Source organism: Mobula birostris, chromosome 6 (genome assembly GCF_030028105.1).
Source record: "Mobula birostris isolate sMobBir1 chromosome 6, sMobBir1.hap1, whole genome shotgun sequence".
Classification (NCBI taxonomy): domain Eukaryota; kingdom Metazoa; phylum Chordata; class Chondrichthyes; order Myliobatiformes; family Myliobatidae; genus Mobula; species Mobula birostris.
The window spans coordinates 114,324,423-114,346,020 of NC_092375.1; the positions used below are offsets into that span (position 1 = coordinate 114,324,423).

The following is a 21,598-nucleotide window of genomic DNA, read 5'->3' on the forward strand; positions in this document are numbered from 1 at the left end:
CAGGACCGCCTCAACCTATGACCACTGCCACCAAGAAGAATGAGGGCACCAGGCACCTGAGAACATGCAATTCCTCCTCCAAGCCGGATGCCATCCAAATTTGGAAATGTGTTGACATTCCCTTAGTATTATTGGACCCAGATCTTGAAAATCCCTCCCCAGTTGCACTAATGATTGAAAAGGTTGAAGATTAGGATTATTTGTCACATGTACAACAAAACATACAGTAAAATGTGTCAGCCTCCAAAACAGTTTGTGGATGTGCTGGGAGCAATCCGCAAATGTTGCTTTCTTCTAGTGCCAATATAGCATGACATACTAACCCTAACCTGTACGTGTTTGTAATGTGGGAGGAAACCCACACGGTTACGGGGATAACGTACAAACTCCTTACAAACAGTGGCGGGAATTGAACACCCCTTGTGATCGCTGGTGTAGTAAAGCATTAAGTGAACCCGTATACAGCACTTTCACCGGAAGGTAGGCAGCAGTTCAGTTGAAGACATCTTCACGAGGACATCTATGGATGGACAATATCTTGCCAGAGACATTCTGGTCCCAAAAATAAATTAAACAAAACTGGCAAGGGAAAAGGCCCAATGGCCTCTCATCAGAGATAGGATAAAGTTAAAGTGTGGAGTCAGAGGATGAGAAAGGGACATAAAAAGACTGACTGAATTTTTTTTTTAAAAGATTATTTTTTTTTTAAAAAACCTACTGATACCCACAGCTATCTTGACTATACCTCTTCCTACCTATCCTGTAAAACTGCTATTCCCTTTTCTCAATTCCTTGGTCTCTGCAGCATCTGTTTCCCAAGATGAGGCTTTCCATTGAAGGACATCTGAGATGTCGTCCTCCTTCAAAGAACGGGGTTTCCCTTCTTCCACCATTGATTTTACCCTCACCTGCATCTCCATTTCCCAAACACCCTAACCCCATCTTCCCACTGCCTTAATAGGGATAGAGTTCCTCTTGTGCTTGCCTAGGACCCCGTGAGCCTCCATATCCAGCACATCATTCTCCACAACTTCCACATCTTCAACAGGATTTTACCACACTTCCATTCAGGTCCTCAAACAGTCCTTCCAGGTGAGGCAACACTTCAGCTGCGAATAAGTTGGGTCAACTACTGTATCTGGTGCTCCTGATGCTGCAGCCTCTACGTTGGTGATACCTTGTGACAATTTGGGGACCGCTTTATCGAGCACCTTGGCCTCGTCCACAGCAAGCAGAATTTCCTGGTAGCGAACCATTTTAATTATAATCCCTATTGGTCCAAGGCCTCGTCTTGAGCTACAATGAGTCCACTCTCAGTTTGAAGGAGTAGCACCTCATATTCTGTCTGGGTTTCATCCAACCTAAAGACATGAACATTGATTCCTCCAAGTTTCAGTGATTTTTTTTCCCCTCTCCCTTGCTTCTTTAATTCCCCTCTCTGGCTCCCCTCTTTCCACTTCTTCTCACTCGCGTATTACTTCCCGTTGAGTGCCCCTCCTCCTTCCCGTGGTTCACTGTTCTATCCTATCAGATTCCTTCTTGTCCGACCCTTTACCTTTTCCAGCTATCACCTCCCAGCTTTTCATCCCTTCTCTCCCTCTTACGTATCACCTTCCAGCTTGTATTCCTTTCCCTCCCCCTACCTTCCCCCTTTCCTTCAGTTCTGTTGAAGGGTCTTGGCCCAAAATGTTGACTGTTTATTGATTTTCATAGAAGCTTCCTGACCTGCTGAGTTCCTCCAGCATTTTGTGTGTGTTGCTTTAAAAAGAGATTAGCTTTATTTGTCACATGTTCATCAAAACATGAAGTGAAATGAACTGTTTTCATCAATGACCAACACGTTCCGATGTTGTTTTGGGGACAGACACCGATATTGCCTTGCTTCCATCACCAGCATAGGAAGCCCACAACTTGCTTACCTTAAACGTCTTTGCAACTTCTAGCTAATGGTCTTTTATCAGAGATGGGAAAAGTTAAGTTAGACAGTATTAAGTGCAGAGACACTGGAAGGGAACGGGACATAAAGAGACAAAATGACTGAATGATGTGAATGTGGTCTAGCAGAAATATTTGTTTGTTGAACTCAGTATTAAACACATTAGTGGCAGAGGCATATCATCACTAGCTCAACCTTGTGTGTTATTAACTTTAATTTACTAATCTTGGTAGAAGAGAGAGGTCACTGCTTTTGTTACCTAACAACGTACATGTCCTGCATTACTACAGAAAGGGTGGTTTCTCATGTTAGGAAAACAGTTGTCTGTGGACAGTGAACAACAGGAATTCTGCAAATGCTGGAAATTCAAGCAACACACATCAAAGTTGCTGGTGAATGCAGCAGGCCAGGCAGCATCTCTAGGAAGAGGTACAGTCGACGTTTCAGGCCGAGACCCTTCAGCAATTTTGATGTGTCTTGTCTGTGGACAGTGATACTGTTTGGGCATATTTTTATGTTTGTGCATTTACTGCGATTTCCCACATTCCCCACACCTGGTACTGGTCAGTACCTGCTTCTCGTGTAAGAATACCTAATGAACATTGTAGGCATGCAGTGCTGGTGCCAGAAGCATGGATATATCTGTGTCTGTCCCCAGAAGGACCTTGGATTGCATTAGTCGTTGATGAAAACAATCCATTTCCCTTCGCGTTTTGATGAACATAAGACAAATAGAAATAATCATGGAGAGGATGTTTCCAATAGTGGGAGAGTCTCGGACCAGAGGCGCAGCCCCAGAATAGAGACGTCCCTTTAGAACAGAGATGAGGAGGAATTACTTTAGCCCAAGGATGGTGAATCTGAGGAATTTATTGCCACAAACAGCTGTGGAGGCCAAGTCATTGGGCATGTTTAAAGCGGGAGTTGATAGGTTTTTGATTAGTAAGAATGTCAAAGGTTATGGAGAAAAGGCAGGAGAATGGGGTTGAGAGGGTTAATAATTCAGCTGTGATCGAATGGGGAACAGACTTGATGGGCCAAATGGCCTAATTCTGCTCCAGTGCCTTGTGGTCTTATGGAATGCATGCAATCCAAACGACGTGAAAAAAAGAGGAAAACTTTGTGGTGAAGAATGACTGAAAGTTTTGCATCATTCCTGATGTTTGCAAAACTCTAAAGGCAATGATGTAATTTTTAAGAATGCTTTTTTTAGTGTAGGAAATGTGACAGTGAATTTTGAATTTAGCAAGACCCAGTAGCAATATTATAACAGCTCTCTAATTTTTTTTCCCTGAAGTTGGAACAGACCCCACCATTCAATGTCAAAGTTGAAAAGTTCAAAGTACATTTATTATCAAAGTATGTACATGTGACCAAATACCACCCTGAAATTCATTTTGTTGAAGGCACTTACAGGAGAAAAGAAGTACGATAGAATCAGTGAAAAATTCCACACAATAACTGACAAATTGAACAAATGCATAAAGAAACAAGTATAAATTGTTGACCATTTGTGCAGTGACTGATCTGGGAGATTATGCACTATGCAGCTGAAAGTAATTGTGAATTACATGAGTAGAACATTGTGTATGTGTGTGAGAGAGAGCGTGAATGTGGGTGTTCAACTCCAATATGCTGTCTGTCATACTTGAGTTTCGTGATATGGTGGCTGTGCAGAGTGGAATTGGGAAGAAGCTTGTGTTGTATTGTTTTTGGAGATAAAGTCACTGACCAGCTCTGGTTAAGTTCATTTTCCTGGCCTTTTCCTAACTGATTGCATCACTGTTTGATACGGAGATGCCAATGTACAGGATCGGAAGAGGTTAAGAGGGTTGTAAACTCCGCCAGCTCCATCATGGACACTGGCCTCCCCAGCGTCAAGCACACCTTGAAATGGCGATGCCTCAAAAATATTACAACCCCTGTTAAGGGCTACCACCCACGAGATGCCCTCTTCTCATTACTATTATCAGAGAGGAGGTACAGGAGCTTGAGAATCCACACTCAGTATTTTAGGAACAGCTTCATTCTCTCCTTGCCATCAGATTTCTGAACAGTCCATGAGCACTATCCTCAATTTTTGCTTTTTTTTTTAACTAATTTATTCTTCACTATAACTTGTGTATTGCTGCAAAACAACAAATTTCATGATGTATGTGATTGATAGTAAACCTGATTCTTTTCCTATAATCATGTGATTTGAGACATGTGTTTATTCTTTAACGTAAGCTGACTCCCATGTAGTGTATTGCTGATAATTCCCCCGCGAGTAATTTGTGTTTTCGAAGCTCGTGCTGTGTGTGAGCAATGCATCTCTGGAGTATTGTGGTCCTTCGGGTCTTATTATATTTCCAATGATGCCTTTGTTCTTTTAATGAATCCTAATTCCCTGGCTATCACCATAGTCACAGTTCTTTGAATCATTTTCTGATTTTAGCCTCTCATAAGCTACCAGTGTCCCTGACAGCTCAGCTGCTGGTCCTGGCAACTTGCAAATTTTCACTCAAAGTTCAAAGTAAATTAATTACCAAAGTACGTATTTGTCACCATATACTACCTTGAGATTCAATTTCTTGTGGGCATTCACAATAGAATCAATGAAAAACTGCGTATAAAGACTGACAACCAATGTGCAGAAAAAGACAAACTGTGCAAATACAAATAAGTAAGTTTATAAAAATGGACAACATGTGTTGTAGAGTCCTTGAAAGTGAGTCCAGAGGTTGTGGATTTAGTTCAGCAGTGAGGTGAGTGAAGCTATCCATGCTAGTTCAGGACCTTGATGGTTGAAAAGTATTTACTGTTCCTGAGCCTGGTGATGTGGGTCCGAAAGCTACTGTACCTCCTTCCCAATGGTAGCTCTTGTCTTTTAGTGCATCATTGGGAGATCCTGGAATTATAGAATTTTAAACATTTGTCATGGAATATAGAACACTGCAGCACATACACACCCTTCAACCCATGATGTTGTGTTGACTTTTTAAACCTAGCCTACTCCAAAATCAATCTAACCTTTCCCTCGTGCATAGCTCTCCATGTTTGTAGTCCATGATTTCTATCATAGGACCTCCTACAGTAGGAGCAGAATCAGGCCATTCAGCCCATTGAGTCTACTCCATTCGATCATGGCTGATTTACTATCCCCCTCAATCCCGTTCTCCTACCTTCTTTGCATAACCTTTGACACCCTGACTAGTCAACGATCAATGTAACTCAATGACTTGGCCTATCATGTCAGTTGATGAGAGGGCAGATATCAAAGCCCAGGGACGCTGACCTAAAATTCCAAAATTACACATCCGGAATGATTATGAGGTTCTTCACTGTTGTAAAGGTACCCACAACTTGGATCTTGCACCGCCATTTACTGTGATCATGGCTGATCATCCACAATCAGTACCGTGTTCCTGCCTTCTCCCCATATCCCTTGACTCCACTACCTTTAAGAGCTCCATCTAACTCTTTCTTGAAAGCATCCAGAGAATTGGCTTCTACTGCCTTCTGAGGCGGAGCATTCCACAGATCCACAGCTCTCTGGGTGAAAAAGTTTTTCCTCAACTCCGTTCTAAATAGCCTACCCCTTGTTCTTAAACTGTGGCCTCTGGTTCTGGACACCCCCAACATCGGGAACATGTTTCCTGCCTCTAGCATGTCCAATCCCTTAATAATCTTATATGTTTCAATCAGATCCCCTCTCATGCTTCTAAATTCCAGTGTATACAAGCCCAGTCACGCCAATCTTTCAGTCAGTCCTGACATCCCGGGAATTAACCTCGTGAACCTACGCTGCACTCCCTCAATAGCAAAAATGTCCTCCTTCAAATTTGGAGACCAAAACTGCACACAATACTCCAGGTGTGGTCTCACCAGGGCCCTGTACAACTGCAGAAGGACCTCTTTACTCCTATACTCAACTCCCCTTGTTATGAAGGCCAACGTGCCATTAGCTTTCTTCACTGCCTGCTGTACCTGCATGCTTACTTTCAGTGACTGATGGATAAAGACACCTAGTTCTCATTGTACTTCCCCTTTTCCTAACTTGACACCATTCAGATAGTAATCTGCCTTCCTGTTCTTGCCACCAAAGTGGATAACCTCACATTTATCCACATTAAACTGCATCTGTCCACCCACCCAACCTGTCCAAGTCACCCTGCATTGTCATAACATCCTTCTCACATTTCACACTGCCACCCAGCTTTGTGTCATCTGCAAATTTGCTAATGTTACTTTTAATCCCTTCATCTAAATCATTAATGTATATTGTAAATAGCTGCGCTCCCAGTACCGAGCCTTGCGGTAGCTCACTAGTCACTGCCTGCCATTCTGAAAAGGACCCGTTAATCCTTACTCTTTGTTTCCTGTCTGCCAACCAATTTTCTGTCTATGTTAGTACCCTACCCTCAATACCATGCACACCAATTTTGCCCACTAATCTCCTATGTGGGACCTTATCAAAGGCTTTCTGAAAGTCCAGGTACACTGCATCCACTAGCTGTCCCTTGTCCATTTTCATAGTTACATCCTCAAAAAAATTCCAGAGGATTAGTCAAGCCTGATTTCCCCTTCATAAATCCATGCTGACTTGGAATGATCCTGTTACTGCTATCCAAATGTGCCGCTATTTCATCTTTTATAATTGACTCCAGCGTCTTCCCCACCACTGATGTCAGACTAACTGGTCTATAATTCCCCGTTTTCTCTCTCCCTCCTTTCTTAAAAAGTAGGATAACATTAGTTGCCCTCCAATCCACAGGAACTGATCCTGAATCTATAGAACATTGGAAAATGATTACCAATGCATCCACGATTTCTAGAGCCACCTCCTTAAGTACCCTGGGGTGCAGACCATCAGGCCTGGGGATTTATCAGCCTTCAGTCCCGTCAGTCTATCCAACACCATTTTCTGCCTAATGTGAATTTTCTTCAGTTCCTCCGTTACTCTAGGTCCTCTGGCCACTGTTACATCTGGGAGATTGTTTGTGTTTTCCCTAGTGAAGACAGATCCAAAGTACCTGTTCAACTCATCTGCCGTTTCTTTGTTCCCCATAATGAATTCACCCATTTCTGTCTTCAAGGGCCCAACTTTGGTCTTGAATAATTTTTTTCCTCTTCACATACTTAAAGAAGCTTTTAGTAGCCTCCTTTATATTCTTGGCTAGCTTACCTTTGTACCTCATCTTTTCTCCCTGTATTGCCTTTTTAGTTATCTTCTGTTGCTCTTTAAAAGTTTCCCAATCCTCTGACTTCCCGCTCATCTTTGCTGTGCTATATTTCTTCTCTTTTATTTATACTTGTCTGTATTCTCCCCCCCCCCCCCCACTCTCCACTTTCCACAGAGGTCGTTCCCTCTGTGATTCCCTTGTCCATTCAGCCCGTCCCACTTATCCCTGCAAGTGGCAGAGTGCTACACTTGCCCATTCTCTGTCCTCAACTCCATTTAGGGCCCAAACAGTCCTTCCAGGTGAGGAAAGACTTCATCTGCAAATCTGTTGGGATCATCCACTGCACCTGGTACTCCAGATCTGGCCTCTTCTACTGGCTGAGATCCAAAGATCTTTGGGGGACCATTTTGTTGAGCACCTCCGCTCCATCGGCAAAAAGTGAAATTTCCCAGTGGGCAAACATTTTAATTCCTATTCCCATTCCTGTACCAACATGTTGGTCGTGGTCTCCTCTTCCACTATGAGTCCAGTCTCAGATTGGAGGAGCAATATCTCATATTCCTCCTGCCTCCAACTTCCAGCAATTTTTCACCATTCCCCTTTCCTCTTCCTCTATTCCCCACTCTGGCCTCTTGCCTCTTCTCCTCACCTGCCTATCTCCTTCACCTGGTGCCCCTCCCCCTTTCCTTTCTCCCACAGTCCATTCTCCTCTCCCATCAGATTCCCTTATTACCTCCCAGGTTCTTACTCTGTAACCCCTCCCCCACCCACCTGGCAGTTAGTACTCCTTTCCCTTGCCCCACATTATTGTGGTATCTTCCTCCTTCTTTTCCAGTCCTGATGAAGGGTTTTGGGCTGATATGTCGAGGGAGGATAACAGTTCAGCATGGAATAGATGGGCTGAAGGGCCTGTTTCTGTGCTGTTGTACTCTACATCTCTAAGTAATTTAGGTGACACCAGCGTTGGAGTGGAAGTGAGAGAAAGGGAGATTTGGATTCGTTTGTCAGATGCGCCATGGTGCAGTGAAATTCCTTGGCCATCTGAAGCTCACAAATTAAAACAGTCAACATTTCAGGCCTAGACCATGATGCTGTCTGACCTGCTAAATTACTCTTAAAATCTAGGAGTGGACCAACGGACCACAGGGCCAAATGAGCACAGGAGCTTTAGATTCCACACTACCAGGTTCAGGAACAACCATTAGGCTTCTGAACCATTGTGGATAACTTCACTCACCTCAACAATGATTTCATTCCACGATCTACAGACTCACTTTCAAGGACTCTACAGCTCATGTTCTCAGTATTTTTTTTGCAATTTGTTCTCTTTTTTACCCCCCACATAGGTTTTGTCAGTTTTATTTTTGTACAGTTCTTTAGTAAATTCTACTGTATTTTATTTACATGTAATTGTCTGCAAGACGATTAATCTCATGGTAGAATATGAGGCAGCCTAGTGGTTAGCATGTTGATTTACAGTGATCCAGCTGTATGATTAGGACTCAATTCCTGCTACTGTCTGTAAGGAGGTTTCACGTTCTCCCCGTGACTGCATGGGTTTCCCCCAGGTGCTTCAGTTTCCTCTCGTATTCCGAAGGTTAAGATTAGAAAATTGTGGACATGCTCCTTGGAGCCAGAAGTGTAGTGACACTTGAGAACCGCCCCCAGCACATTGTTGATGCGAGCAGCACATTTCACTGTACGATTTGATGCTACAATGTACATGTTTTTTTTAAAGAAGCCTAATCTAAACTTTATTCATACTTTGATAATAAATTTTACTTTGATTTTTGAGTAAGAATCTCTTCAGATGAAGCACAACTCTGCACAGGAGCTCTAAGGGTAAACTAATTCTTATTTTGGCCTTTTTAGAAGACATTAAACTTCTGTAACATAGCTTATCACTCAGCCTTGTTGCTAATTAAAAACTATGTTTAAAGTAACTTTGTCAACTGGGAAATGGTGGAATGCATCTCTTATGGGCACAGGATAGGACGTGTCATGGCTCACTTTGGGGAGAATAAGAAATGGGAGCAGTGTTTCACTTTCCCTCAGGAACTTAAAAACATGAAATAAACACAAAATGCTGCAGATACTCAAAACTCTAGTTAACATTTCCTGTTCAATATTCTGGAGACCAACATACAACGATTTAAGAACAATCAGATGTGGGGCGGCGCAGCAGTGTAGCCCTTAGCTTTACAATGCTTTACAATGCCTGTGACTGGGTGGGTTTCCTCCAGGTTCTCGTTTCTTTCCACATTCCAAAGACGTACAGGTTAATTGGTCATTGTAAATTGTCCTGTGATTAGGCTAGGGTTAAATAGGTGTGTTCTGGGTAGTGCAGCTCGTTGGGCCAAAGGGCCTGTTCGGTGCTGTATCTCTAAACAAAAAAAAAATCTTCACATTTCTAAATAGTCCATGAACCCTACCTCATTATTTCTTCTTTTTGGCAATCTTTATTGTAATTTTATGTCTTTGTGTTGTACACCTGTTGCAAAACAATGAAGTTAATGTCATTTTAAAGTGACTGGAGGAAAGTATAGGGGGGATGTCGGAGGCAGATTTTTCACACAGTGGTGGGTGCATGGAACAACCTACCAGAGGTAGTGGTAGAGGCAAATACATTCGGACATTTAAGAAACTCTTAGATGGCGCATGGATGATAGAAAAATGGAGGGTTAAGTGGGAGGGAGGGGTTAGATTGATCTCAGGGTAGGTTTGTGGGCTGAAGAGCCTGTATTGTTCTGTGTAAGGTCCTTCATTCTATGTCAGTGATTATTCTGGTCCTGATGCAGGGTCATCAATCTGAGACTTTAACCCTTGTTTCTCTCCCTATGGATGCTGCCTCACGTGACTCTCATCATTTGCAATTTTTTTGCTTTTGACTTAAAACATGAGTTTGGTTGGCCTTGGTCACAGGATGTATCTTTGGTAGTTTTACATGAGATTTAATTTCTGCAAGGGACCTAATCCGTTTATAAATAATCTCTCTTGCAGGTTTGTTGGTGGAGTTGACGGCTGCTTGCAAGCCTGATTTAAATGTTTGCACAAATGGCACTAATGAAAGTGTATGGCCAGATCCGTATCCACAGCATCCAGACTGGCACCACAAAATGGAGAGAGGGTAGCTTTGAAATCGTCGAGAAGGACAATAAATCTTCTCTGGTCGTGATCTTCAAGTCTGGAGGCCCTGCTAAAACATTCCAGGTACCGTTGCGCCAAAATAAGCGAAGATTTGGAGCATAATTTGAGTTATTTAAACTTCTGTCTGTTATTGATTGGTATCGGTTATGTATCCGCGAAGCAAGAATGATGTTGGAGTAGTATGATTAAATGTATGAGTCATGTTGGCCATGTTACATGCCGGGCAATGTACAATACAGGAGCTACGAATCGGACCCACTGAGATGAAAACATGCGCTCTAAAAAATCTGCATAGAAAGAGAGTCTTCCATGTGTGGGAGGCCCAATGGATTCACTGTGCAATCAGTTGTCAAACACGTGCACGCTCACAGGCAAGCACAATCTCACCAGCGATCTGATACGATTCAGTGTATGTGTTCTTGTAGCAGAAGTGGGGGATGTTAGATTAGATTATGAGGACACTCAGTCCTCGTTTATTGTCATTTAGAAATGCATGCATTAAAAAATTATACAGTGTTCCTCCAGAAAGATATCACAAAAACACAGGATAAACCAAAACTAAAACTGACAAAACCACATAATTATAACTTACAGTTAGAACAGCGCAAAGCAATACCATAATTTGATAAAGAGCAGACCATGGGCATGTTTATAAAAAGTCTCAAGTCCCGATAGCCTCATCATCTCATGCAGATGGTAGAAGGGAGAAACTCTCCCTGCCATGAACTCCAAGCGCCGCAAACTTGCCGATGCATTTGAAGCACCCGACCGCAGCCGACTCTGAGTCCATCTGAAAACTTCGAGCCTCTGACACCGAGCACCATCTGTGCTGAGCGCTTCCTGATGTGGGTTTGATTTCAACATTTAAGAAAAATTTGGGTAGGTATGAGGATGGAAGGAGTATGGAAAGCGGTGGTCTGGGGCCAGGTCGATGAGACTAGGCAGATAAATAGTTTGGCACAGACTAGATGAGATGAAGTGTCTGTTTCTATGCTGTAGTGTTTTATGACTCTATAACTCTGATGATCAGAGTGGAAGCCTCATGTGGCCTTCCTTTAAGTTATGTTATTATGTGGGACAGCAGTCTTAATTGTCCTAAAAGGAGAAATAGAGCAAATACCCATAGATAAGGTTAAGGGTGAAAGGTGAAATGCTTCAGGGGAACATGAGGGATAATTTAATTCACATGATGGTGGGAGTGTGGAACGAGCTGTCAGTTAAAGTGTTGAATGCGGGTTCAATTTCAACATTTAAGAGAAATTTGTATAGTACGTGGATGGGAGAGGTATGGTCCAGGTACAGATTGATTGAAGTAGGCAGAATAATAGCTCAGCACGGACTAGATGGGGCAAAGGGGATGCTTCTATGCTGTAATGTTTATCACTATGGTACATAGAACAGTGTATAATAGAATCAGGCCTTTAGACCTGCAGCGTTGTGCTGAACTAAATAAACTAGTAATTAAATACGGAACAGATTCTTTCTGCAGACATACGGTCCAAATCCGTCCACTCTCTGCACAATCGTGTGTCGATTATCTACGAGGGCCTTTTGCACGCCTCTATTGTACTTTCCTCCACTAGCACCCTGGTCAGTGCCTTGTAGACACCAACCACTCGCTGCAGAAAACAAAGCTTGTCCTACAAATCTTTAGAATTTTCCCCATCTCACCTTAAGTGTATACTCTCTAGTTTTTGATGTTTTGATCATGGGGAAAGAATACTGGCTAGCTGCTTTATCCATGTCTCTCACAATCTTATAACCTACCAGATCTCCACCACTCCAGAGGCAACAACCCACGTTTGTCCAATGTCTCTTTATAGAACATGCCCTCTATGATTTTAAGATTTAAGATTAGCTTTATTTGCCACATGTCCATAGAAAGGTAACAGTGAAAGTGTGATTTTGCAACAACGACCGGCACAGTCCGAGGATTGTGCTGGAGGTAGCCAGTAAATGTTACCACGCTTCTGGAACCAACATAGCATGCCCACAATTTGCTAATCCTAATCTGTACATCTTGAGAAAGTGGGAGGAGACCGGAGAATCTGGAGGAAGCCCATGTGGTCATGAAGAAAATGTACAAACTGCTTATAGAAAGCAGTGGGAAATGAACCCCGACTGCTGACACTATAAAGTGTTGCACTAATTGCTACACTACCAAGCCATCAGCCTGCTAACCCTCTTCTGCACCCGCCATTACCGTGAGATCAATCAAGTCAGCTTTTAGCAAACATTGTAAGTAGTGAATTGACTTAATTTATTTTGCTCTTATTTCCTAAGTTCAAAGGGTTATTCATTTTTTTTTTAAAAACGACAAAACACTAAGTTTTGCAAAGTTGTGCATTTGAATGCATTGGATTACTTTTTCCAAACTTTACTTTTTGACCCACTTGAGTGGACTAGTGGATCCAGACTCTTGCACTAAACCTGTCCAGTAGTAATACACCCAAACTGCTGGAGGAACTCAGCAGGTCGGGCAACTTCTGTGGAAATGAATGAACAGTCGACATTTTGGTCCAAGACCCTTCATCAGGACTGGAAAGGAAGGGGACAGAATCCAGACAGGGGGTGGGGAAGCTGGTAGGTGAGAGGTGAAACCAGGTGGAAGAGAAAGGTAAAAGGCTGAAGAAGAAGGGATTTGATAGGAGAGTGCAGTGGACTATGGGAGAAAGAGAAGGAGGACGGGCATGGAGAAGAGAAGAAGTGAGAGGATAACCAGAACAGGGAATGGAAAAAGCAAGAAGGGAGAAATTACCGTAAGTTGGAGAAGTGATGTTCGTGACATCAGGTTGGAGGCTACCCACACAGAATATGAAGTATTATCCCTCCAACCTGAATGTGGTGTCATCGTGGACCAACATGTCAGAATGCGAAGTCAAATTGACCTTCGTGCACCTTTGCTCCATCCCCCACAAATGGCAGACAGAGCGAAAGTGCACGATGAAGCAGTTCTGCATCGGGTATCACTGATATAGAGGAGGCAGTACCAAATATAGTAAATGACCCCACAGGGTTACGGGTGAAGTGTCACCTCATCTAAAAGAACTAAATTGTGTTGAAGGAGGAGGTGAAGGGTACATGTAGCATTTGTCCTGTTTGCTAGAGTGAATAACAGTCTCTGATACCAGGCTCTTTCTCTGCCCCCTTTTGTATGACTAGCTCAGCCAAAATGTGAAGGTGGTGCAGATCAGCCCCTCGCTGAAGCAGCACAGCCGGCTGCTGGTGACGTTGCAAGACAAGAGCAGCTTGATTATCGACAAGGCTCTGAGCACTGATGCTCTGCTCCTGAAAGAATACCTGGAGGAGCTCAGCTCTGGCGGTGAGTACCACATTCAGCATGGAAAATTTATCACTTGGTGCTCATTGGGATTGCTGTCAGCCAGGTACCATCAACGTATCCAGAGCCTGGAGGTCTGCGGGTCTGGGACAAGGCCATTTTATAATCCTGCTCGAGCTCCAGGTCTTCTTCCACTGGTCTTAAATTTAAACAATTTCTCTCAAAACTATCCTCCTAATCTGTGAAATACAATTCCTAAAACTAAGGGATACAGACTCAGTTGACACTTTTAAACACTAGCTCAAAACCTATTTACAGTATTTAACCTTTTAACTAACATCTTTTTAGTCTTATATTTTTTGTTTGCACTTTATCCCATTATAAAGCACTTTGTATGAAAACTGCTTTATAAATAAGTTATTATTATTGTTTTATTATGAACTTGAGGCCCAAAGGCAGCCTGTCCAGAGGGTTAAAAGTGTGTGTGTGGGGGGGGAGTGGGAGGTAGCAATGGGAAAAGGATTTGTTTTGCTGCTGTTGATGCTTGTGTTGTTTTGCTGAACGTTGTAACATTGTGGTCATGCTGTGTTGGCGACACTTGCGGGCTGCCCCCAGCACACCCTTGGCTATGTTGGTTGTTAATGTAAATGTATTTCACTGCATATTTCGATGTTTCAGATAAACATTTCAGAATCGGAATCCTCTATTTCCTTTTCAAGTTGGATCCACTTTCCTTAAAAACCTTTATGCTATTCTGTAGATGGTAGGGAAGGGTGTGCCTGTCATGTGCCCAAGGGAGTTAGATATGGCCCTTGTGGCTAAAGGAATCAGGGGGTATGGGGGGAAGGCTGGTACAGGGTTCTGAGTTGGATGATCAGCCATGATCATACTGAATGGCGGTGCAGGCTCGAAGGGCCGAATGGCCTACTCCTGCACCTATTTTCTATGTTTCTATTCACCTCTAATACTATACAAGCGAGTTCAGCATATCACTGGGGTGAAAAATCTTCGAACTCTGTGTTTAACTTGATACTGCTACAGCATGCATTAATTGTTAGGATTTGATTTGGTATTGGTTTATTATTGTCCTATGTACCAAGATACAATGAAAAGCTTGCCTTGCATATTGGTCGTACAGATTGATCATCACACAGGGCACTAAGACAGAATGAGGTAAAACAGTAACAATGCAGAACAAAGTGCTCCTTAAAAGTGCACGGCAAGACGGGCGCCAGTGCACATACGTGTGGATTAGATGTGTTTGGTCAGTGCTCCTCTCTGAGGCCTCGATAAAATTACTATTATACCATGTTTTATTCATTCATAGGCCAACAGTGTATGTCTAAACTAAGGGTCTGGAAAAGTTTGACAATGCCGAAAGCAAATAAAGCCAAGACTGCCGACTGCCAAACTACCGAAGTTAGTGCTAACAACGGGTCTGTAAATAACTTCTCCATGTCTGAGATACCGCCGGATAAAACTTACGCCATGTGCAAGGAATTAGGTCAGGAGATTCCTGAGTCAGTTCTGCGCAGCATGAACGACCGCTTTGGTGTTTTTGAGACCAAGTTTCAGACGCTTGTGGCCTCACAGGCTGACTTACAAGCCCATGTGGCTAATCAAGAACTAACCACTAGCGACTTTGAAGCACGCGTGCAAGAGCTTGAAGCTAAGTATTCAGAGCAAATGAGACAAAATAGCCAGCTCCAAGCTAAAGTGCATGACTTAGAGGCTTGTTCCCAGAGACATGACATTAAGATTGTAGGGATACAAGAGGGCGAGGAGGATGGTAAGCCTACTGAATTTATTTCCAGACTGATTCCCAAGTTGTTCGAGGAAGAGCGTATCCCGTATCCAGTCAAAGCCGGCTGCCGGCGCTAAGCCACGCACTATTTTGGCATGTATCCATCACTTTCAAGTAAAAGAGCTGATCCTGCACCGCAGCAGACTACAACCCATGGAGTACAAGGGAAACAAGGTCTTGATCTTCCCAGGCTATACTAATGAGGTGATGCCTCAGCGTCGTGCCTTTCATAATGTACTGCAATCTCTGTGTGATGGAGGAATCAAGCACACCCTGCGGTATCCAGCTAGGCTCTATATTTATCATCAAGATGGAAGAGCGCCTATAGTATACAACTACCCAATGGAAGCAGCACGAATTCTTGAAAAGGAATAACGCACGCAATAGGGAGTAGTTATATTGACACTTGTTTATTCACCTTATACTTGTGCCGGTTTGCATGTTGGGATAAGGGGAGGGACCTGTTTGTTAGATGTAGTTTTACAATGCTGTATGCTGCACTGGGATTTAATTGCAGAGTATGTTCTAAATATGTCTGTTGTTATAATGGCTAAATTTGAGTTGGTGTCATGAATGTCCAGCTTCAGGTGCAGACATTGGATAACTCTCCCCAGCCCTAATAGCATTTGTTTAATGGCATTATACAGTTTGTGTTATAAATTTTCTCAGAGAGGGGGGTTTGTGATAATTGTGTAATGTTAGTTACCTGCCCAGCAGCTCCTTTTGGGATGGAAATGAGGAATTATGTGTCTGGTTTAGGGGACACGAAGCGGGGTGGGTTAGGGTGTGTGTTGTTCTTGTTTATGGCTCAAACATGTTTTTTGTGTATGTTGTGTTCTTATGAGGCTGCCAGTTATTTTGCATTGTTTACTATGTTTGTGCTCAACTCTAATAATATCTTTTTTATTCTCATATGCAGAGGCCTTGCGGTAGAACGCAGCTGGGGGTTAAAGATAGTACGATAGTCTCATGGAATGTTAAGGGCCTTGGTCATGTTGTTAAGAGGGATAAAGTTTTTAGACATCTCAAATCTCTATCAGCAGATGTGATTTTTCTACATGAAACCCATATTAAAGTAACTGAGCAACGCAGATTGAGGTGTAGCTGGATATCGCAGGTTTACCAGTCACCATTTACTTCTCATGCCCGGGGTGTGGCTATCCTCTTTAGGAAAAATATTCCATTTCAACTCACTTCCATGACCACAGATCCTCTTGGCAGGTTTATCGTGACCTCTGGCACCATTAATTTGTTTCCACTAACCTTCCAAACACAGGGGAGCCAAATTTTTTTAAGGAATTTTTTGATTTGCTTCCGGGTGCCAGTACAGTTTTCCCTCGCCATCCGAAGGTAGAGCGTTCCTATGAAACGGTTCGTGAGCCGGAATGTCGTAAAGTGAAGAAGCAATTACCATTTATTTATATGGGAAAAATTTGTGAGCGTTCGCAGACCCAAAAATAACCAACCAAATCATGCCAAATAACAGACAAAACCTAAAATAACAGTAACATATACTAAAAGCAGGAATAATATGATAAATACACAGCCTATATAAATTAGAAATACTTCTCTACGATTGCCTGCACTGTTCTCCGTAGCAAAAATCTCACACAAGCACCGTCGGTAGAAAATCTCACACAAGCGCTCTCCAGTAACCTTTAAGCTATGAAGCTGCCAAATCATACAAGTAACACACAAAACTACACAGTCTATATAAAGTAGAAATAATGTATGTACAGTGTAGTATCACTTACTGGAATTGGGACAGTGCCGAGCACACAGACGATGATGTGTTAGGCAGAGTCATCGGAGGTTGGGGTGGTGCAGTGGCCCCCACCCTCCGGGCAGCGAACCGATACCAATCCACGAAGCATGCAGGGGTACAGCGGTAGCCGGTATGCATCCAGCACATCTTTAAGATAAAGGCCGAAATAAACAAGCTACTTAATTAGGTGCCACCCAGCACGTAAATGTCGGCCCAGATCAGAGGCGACACAATTGGCAACCGGCTGTAATCTGGGCTGACATTTACGTGCTGGGTGGCACCTAATTAATTAGCTTGTTTGTTTCGGCTTTTTTCTTAAAGACGTGCTGGGTGCCTCCCGGCTACCGCTGCCTTCTCCGCGAATCAGTATCTGTCTGCGGCCCGGGGGTTGGGACCACTGAGGTGGTGGGACACGGGGGTCATCTCATCGTCGATCAGGGCAGGCAGGTCATCTTCTTCTATGACTGCCTGCCTCGATGTCGAAGGTCGAGGTTCGTCGTCAGCTGTGGTTGATGTGGAAGGCTTGAAAAACGCCAGTATGCTTGACTGCTAGCCTCACACATTTTTCTATCATACAGTTCTTCGTAAGCACTCAAACCATCTTGCAAATATGCCCTAAATCTACGTACCCTTTCAAAATTAAAGTCGTACTTTATCATTGCAGCGAAAATCTCAGTTGCTTCACTTTCGGTCCATTCGGTACTGCATTCGGTTTTGATTGTTATCCTTTCCTCTTCCAATTGCATCAGCTCTTCATCTATCAGTTCTTGGTCATGGGAGGCCATAACCTCTTCAACACCATCTTCATCAACTTCTACAAGCCAAACTCACTTTGTCCTTACTTCGTTCACCAGGATCGAAATGCTTAATTATGTCTAGTTTTACGCTAAGTGCAACACCCTTACGAGTTCTTTTAGGCTTTTCCGATACCTTACAACTCATCTTGCTAATGGCTGCTCGCAGGCACGTGTTTAAGCAATGCCGGTGAGAATGCCATTCCCGGGGAGAGCGGCTGCTCAGGGCACGTGCTGCTTTTTTTTCGCGCGCTGCTTTGTTCGTAACAGTGAAAACACCTTCTGTTAGTGAAAACAGGTAACTAATGTAGGTCTTTCATAACAGTGAGGTTTCATAAAGCGAACGTTCGAAAAGCGGGGGACGCCTGTAATTCAAGTATAATAATCGGCGGTGACTTGAATTGCTACCTAGATCCATATTTAGATTAGATTGTCCTCCCGCCTGCCCTCAAATATCGTGTCAGTGCAGGTCCTAAATAATTCGATTAAATCTAGGAATTTAGTAGGTATCTGGTGAGTTCAACATCCTATCAGCAAGGACTATTCTTATTGTTCTCATGTTCACAAATCTTATAGGAGAATAGACTATTTTTTGGTTGACTGTCATTTAATTTTTCGTTTACCAATACAAAATATCATAATAGATTAATTTCTGACCATAGCCCCTTGATAATGTCCCTAAATCTCTCTCTTTCCAAATGAATCTATTCCTGGTGTTTTAACCCCTCCCTACTCGCTGATAAGAAATTTATAGAAAATATCACCACCAGATTAAAAGATTTTATAGAAATTAACGATAATGGTGAGGTGTCAGATTTCACACTCTGGGAGACATTAAAAGTTGTAATTCGTGGGTATATAATTTCATATGAATCCGCTGCTAAGAGGGAGAGAGAAGGATGATTACTAGAGATTGAGAATACTCTCCCAACCCTCAAAGCAACATACCAGGCTTCAAAATCCTCTGAAGATTATAATAAAATAATGAGGCTTAAATATGAGTACAATTGTATCTTGGGTAGTCAAATAAATATCCTCCTCTTAAAAATTAAGCCAAAAGCATTTCGAAATGGGGACAAGCCTGGGGGGCTCCTGGCGTGGCAGCTTAGGGGCGCCCAGGCCTTAAGGTTAATTCATTGCATTAGATCGAGGGTGGGTACCCTGTTAACTAACCCCAAGGAGATAAATGATGTCTATTCACGGCCTCCTTTACTGTAAAGATGAAGCCACACTCAGGTTGGAGGAACAACACCTTATATTCTGACTGGGTAGCCTCCAACCTGATGGCATGAACATTAACTTCTCTAACTTCCGCTAATTCCCCACCTCCTCCTCGTACCCCATCCGTTATTTAATTATATACACACATTCTTTCTCTCTCTCTCCTTTTTCTCCCTCTGTCCCTCTGACTATACCCCTTGCCCATCCTCTGGGTTTTCCCCTCTCCCTCTTTTCCTTCTCCCTGGGCCTCCTGTCCCATGATCCTCTCATATCCCTTTTGCCAATCACCTGTCCAGCTCTTGGCTCCAACCCTCTCCCTCATGTCTTCTCCTATCATTTTGGATCTCCCCCTCCCCCTCCCATTTTCAAATCTCTTACTAGCTCTTCCTTCAGTTAGTCCTGACGAAGGGTCTCGGCCCGAAACGTCGACTGTACCTCTTCCTAGAGATGCTGCCTGGCCTGCTGTGTTCACCAGCAACTTTGATGTGTGTTCCAAGGAGATAAATGACTGTTTAAAAGAATTTTACAGTGAACTCTACACTTCAAATGCAATGCCACTCAGTCTGATTTGAATGACTTCTTTGATTCTCTTGTAATGCCGAAACTTGGTGACGCTGCTAGGGAGGACCTAGATTCTGACTTCACATTGGAAGAAATAACTTCTGCCATTAAGTCATTTCCGTCTGGCAAGGCAGCTGGGCCAGATGGATTTGGCTGTGAATTTTATAAGAAATTTTGTGATATCCTTGCCCCACTTTTCCTCAGAATGATAACTTGCTCTAAGAGAGATAAAGCCTTGCCTAGAACATTGTACAAGGCTAACATTTCCCTCATTTTAAAGAAAGATAAAGAGGAAACAGACCCGGCCAGCTATAGGCCCATTGCACTCCAGAATTTCGATAGGTAATTACTAAAATGCCGGCTAAATGACTAAATAAGCATTTGTCATCTATCATTCATCCTGATCAGACAGGATTTATCCCGGGTAGGTTCTCTTTTTCCAGTGTCAGATGCCTCCTTAATACTATGTATGCTGATCATGGGAAAGCTAGTGGGGCAGCAATTTTATCCCTTGATGCACAGAAGGCTTTTGACCAGATTGAGTGGCTTTACATGTTTGAGTCACTGTACATGTTTGGGTTCGGCGAGTCATTTATATCCTGGGTAAAACTGATATACGCCAGCCCAATGTGTTCTATTATAACCAATGGTGACAATTCAACTCTGGTTCCCCTACACCGTTCAGTCCAGCAGGAGTGTCCTCTCTCGCCGTCACGGTTGAGCCCCTTACCCTAAAAATAAGAAGTCACCCAAATATTTTGGGTTTGAAAATGGGAGGTATTGAAACACTTATTAGTTTATACGCCGACGATGTGATACTCTACTTACAAAACTCAGAGAAGTCAGTCCCCCTTCTAGATTTAGTCACCTCTTTTGGCAGACTATCGGGATACTTAATCAATTGGACAAAAAGTGACTTTGTGCCCCTCTCCAACGTCTACACGCGGGGTTTTTTTAGAAAACGTCCCGTTCAAAGTAGTTAAAGATCACTTTACTTATCTTGGCTTGACAATCCCCAAAGATCCTAAATTAATATTCAAATTAAACTTCACGGAGTTTATTTCAAAACTTAAACAGAATATAGAAAGTTGGAAAACCCTACCTCTGTCTGTGATTGGTTGTATAAATTCAATTGAAATGGTTTCCCTTCCTAGGTTTCTCTATCTTTGTCAAAATCTCCCCATTTTTCTTACATCAGTCTTCTTTAAAGAATTGGACTCCATAATTTTGACTTGTATCTGGAAGTATAAGAATCACAGGATTTTGAAAATTCATTTACAAAAGCCCAAGTCTGAGGAGGGCTGGGATTACCTGTATTCAGACATTATTATTGGGCTGTCAGTGCTAGGGCTTTGATGTTTTGGCAACAGGGGGCTCTGGATAACCTAGCCCCTGGGGCTCCCTTGTGGCTATGTATGGAGTCTAACTCTGTTGTCAATTCCTCCTTGCTGGCCATGCTGTTCTCAGAAAAGCCTGGGACTTCAAAAAGTTTGAATTTTGTTTTGAAAAAATTCCGTCAGAATTCTAAGTCAGATTAGGAGTGTTCTGAATTTACCAGAGACCTCTGTACAAACACCAATCTGTTTCAATCACTCCTTTCTATCCCGATGGTAAGATAAAACCTACCATGCTTGGAGGGAGAAGGGTCTAGTTTCTATTGAAGACCTGTACATAGAGGGACGGTTTGCAACATTTAGTCTGCTGAAAGAGAAATTTGAGCTGCCTCGTTCGCACTTTTTTCGTTACTTACAAATTAGACACTACATTCAATCTAAGATTTGTAATTTTGAAATCCTTGCAGGGAAGCATATATTTCTTGATATTTCAAAGAGCCCTCCTGACTCCAAGCATCTTGTTTCTAAGTTTGTTTGATGATTGCACTGTAGCGTCTACTGTGAAGATTAAAGACACCTGGAGAGAGGAGT

The 21,598-nt window shown here is 42.8% G+C and overlaps 1 protein-coding gene across 1 annotated transcript in view; it reads left to right on the plus strand.

Annotated features, from left to right (window-relative positions):
• Positions 1 to 21,598, plus strand: part of LOC140199277 (ubiquitin carboxyl-terminal hydrolase 37-like) — a 95,103-nt gene that overhangs the window by 1,364 nt on the left and 72,141 nt on the right. The window contains 2 exon segments of the mRNA XM_072261064.1: positions 10,102 to 10,311; positions 13,411 to 13,570. Of these exon segments, the coding sequence (XP_072117165.1) occupies positions 10,144 to 10,311; positions 13,411 to 13,570 (328 nt within the window). The 5' untranslated portion in view covers positions 10,102 to 10,143.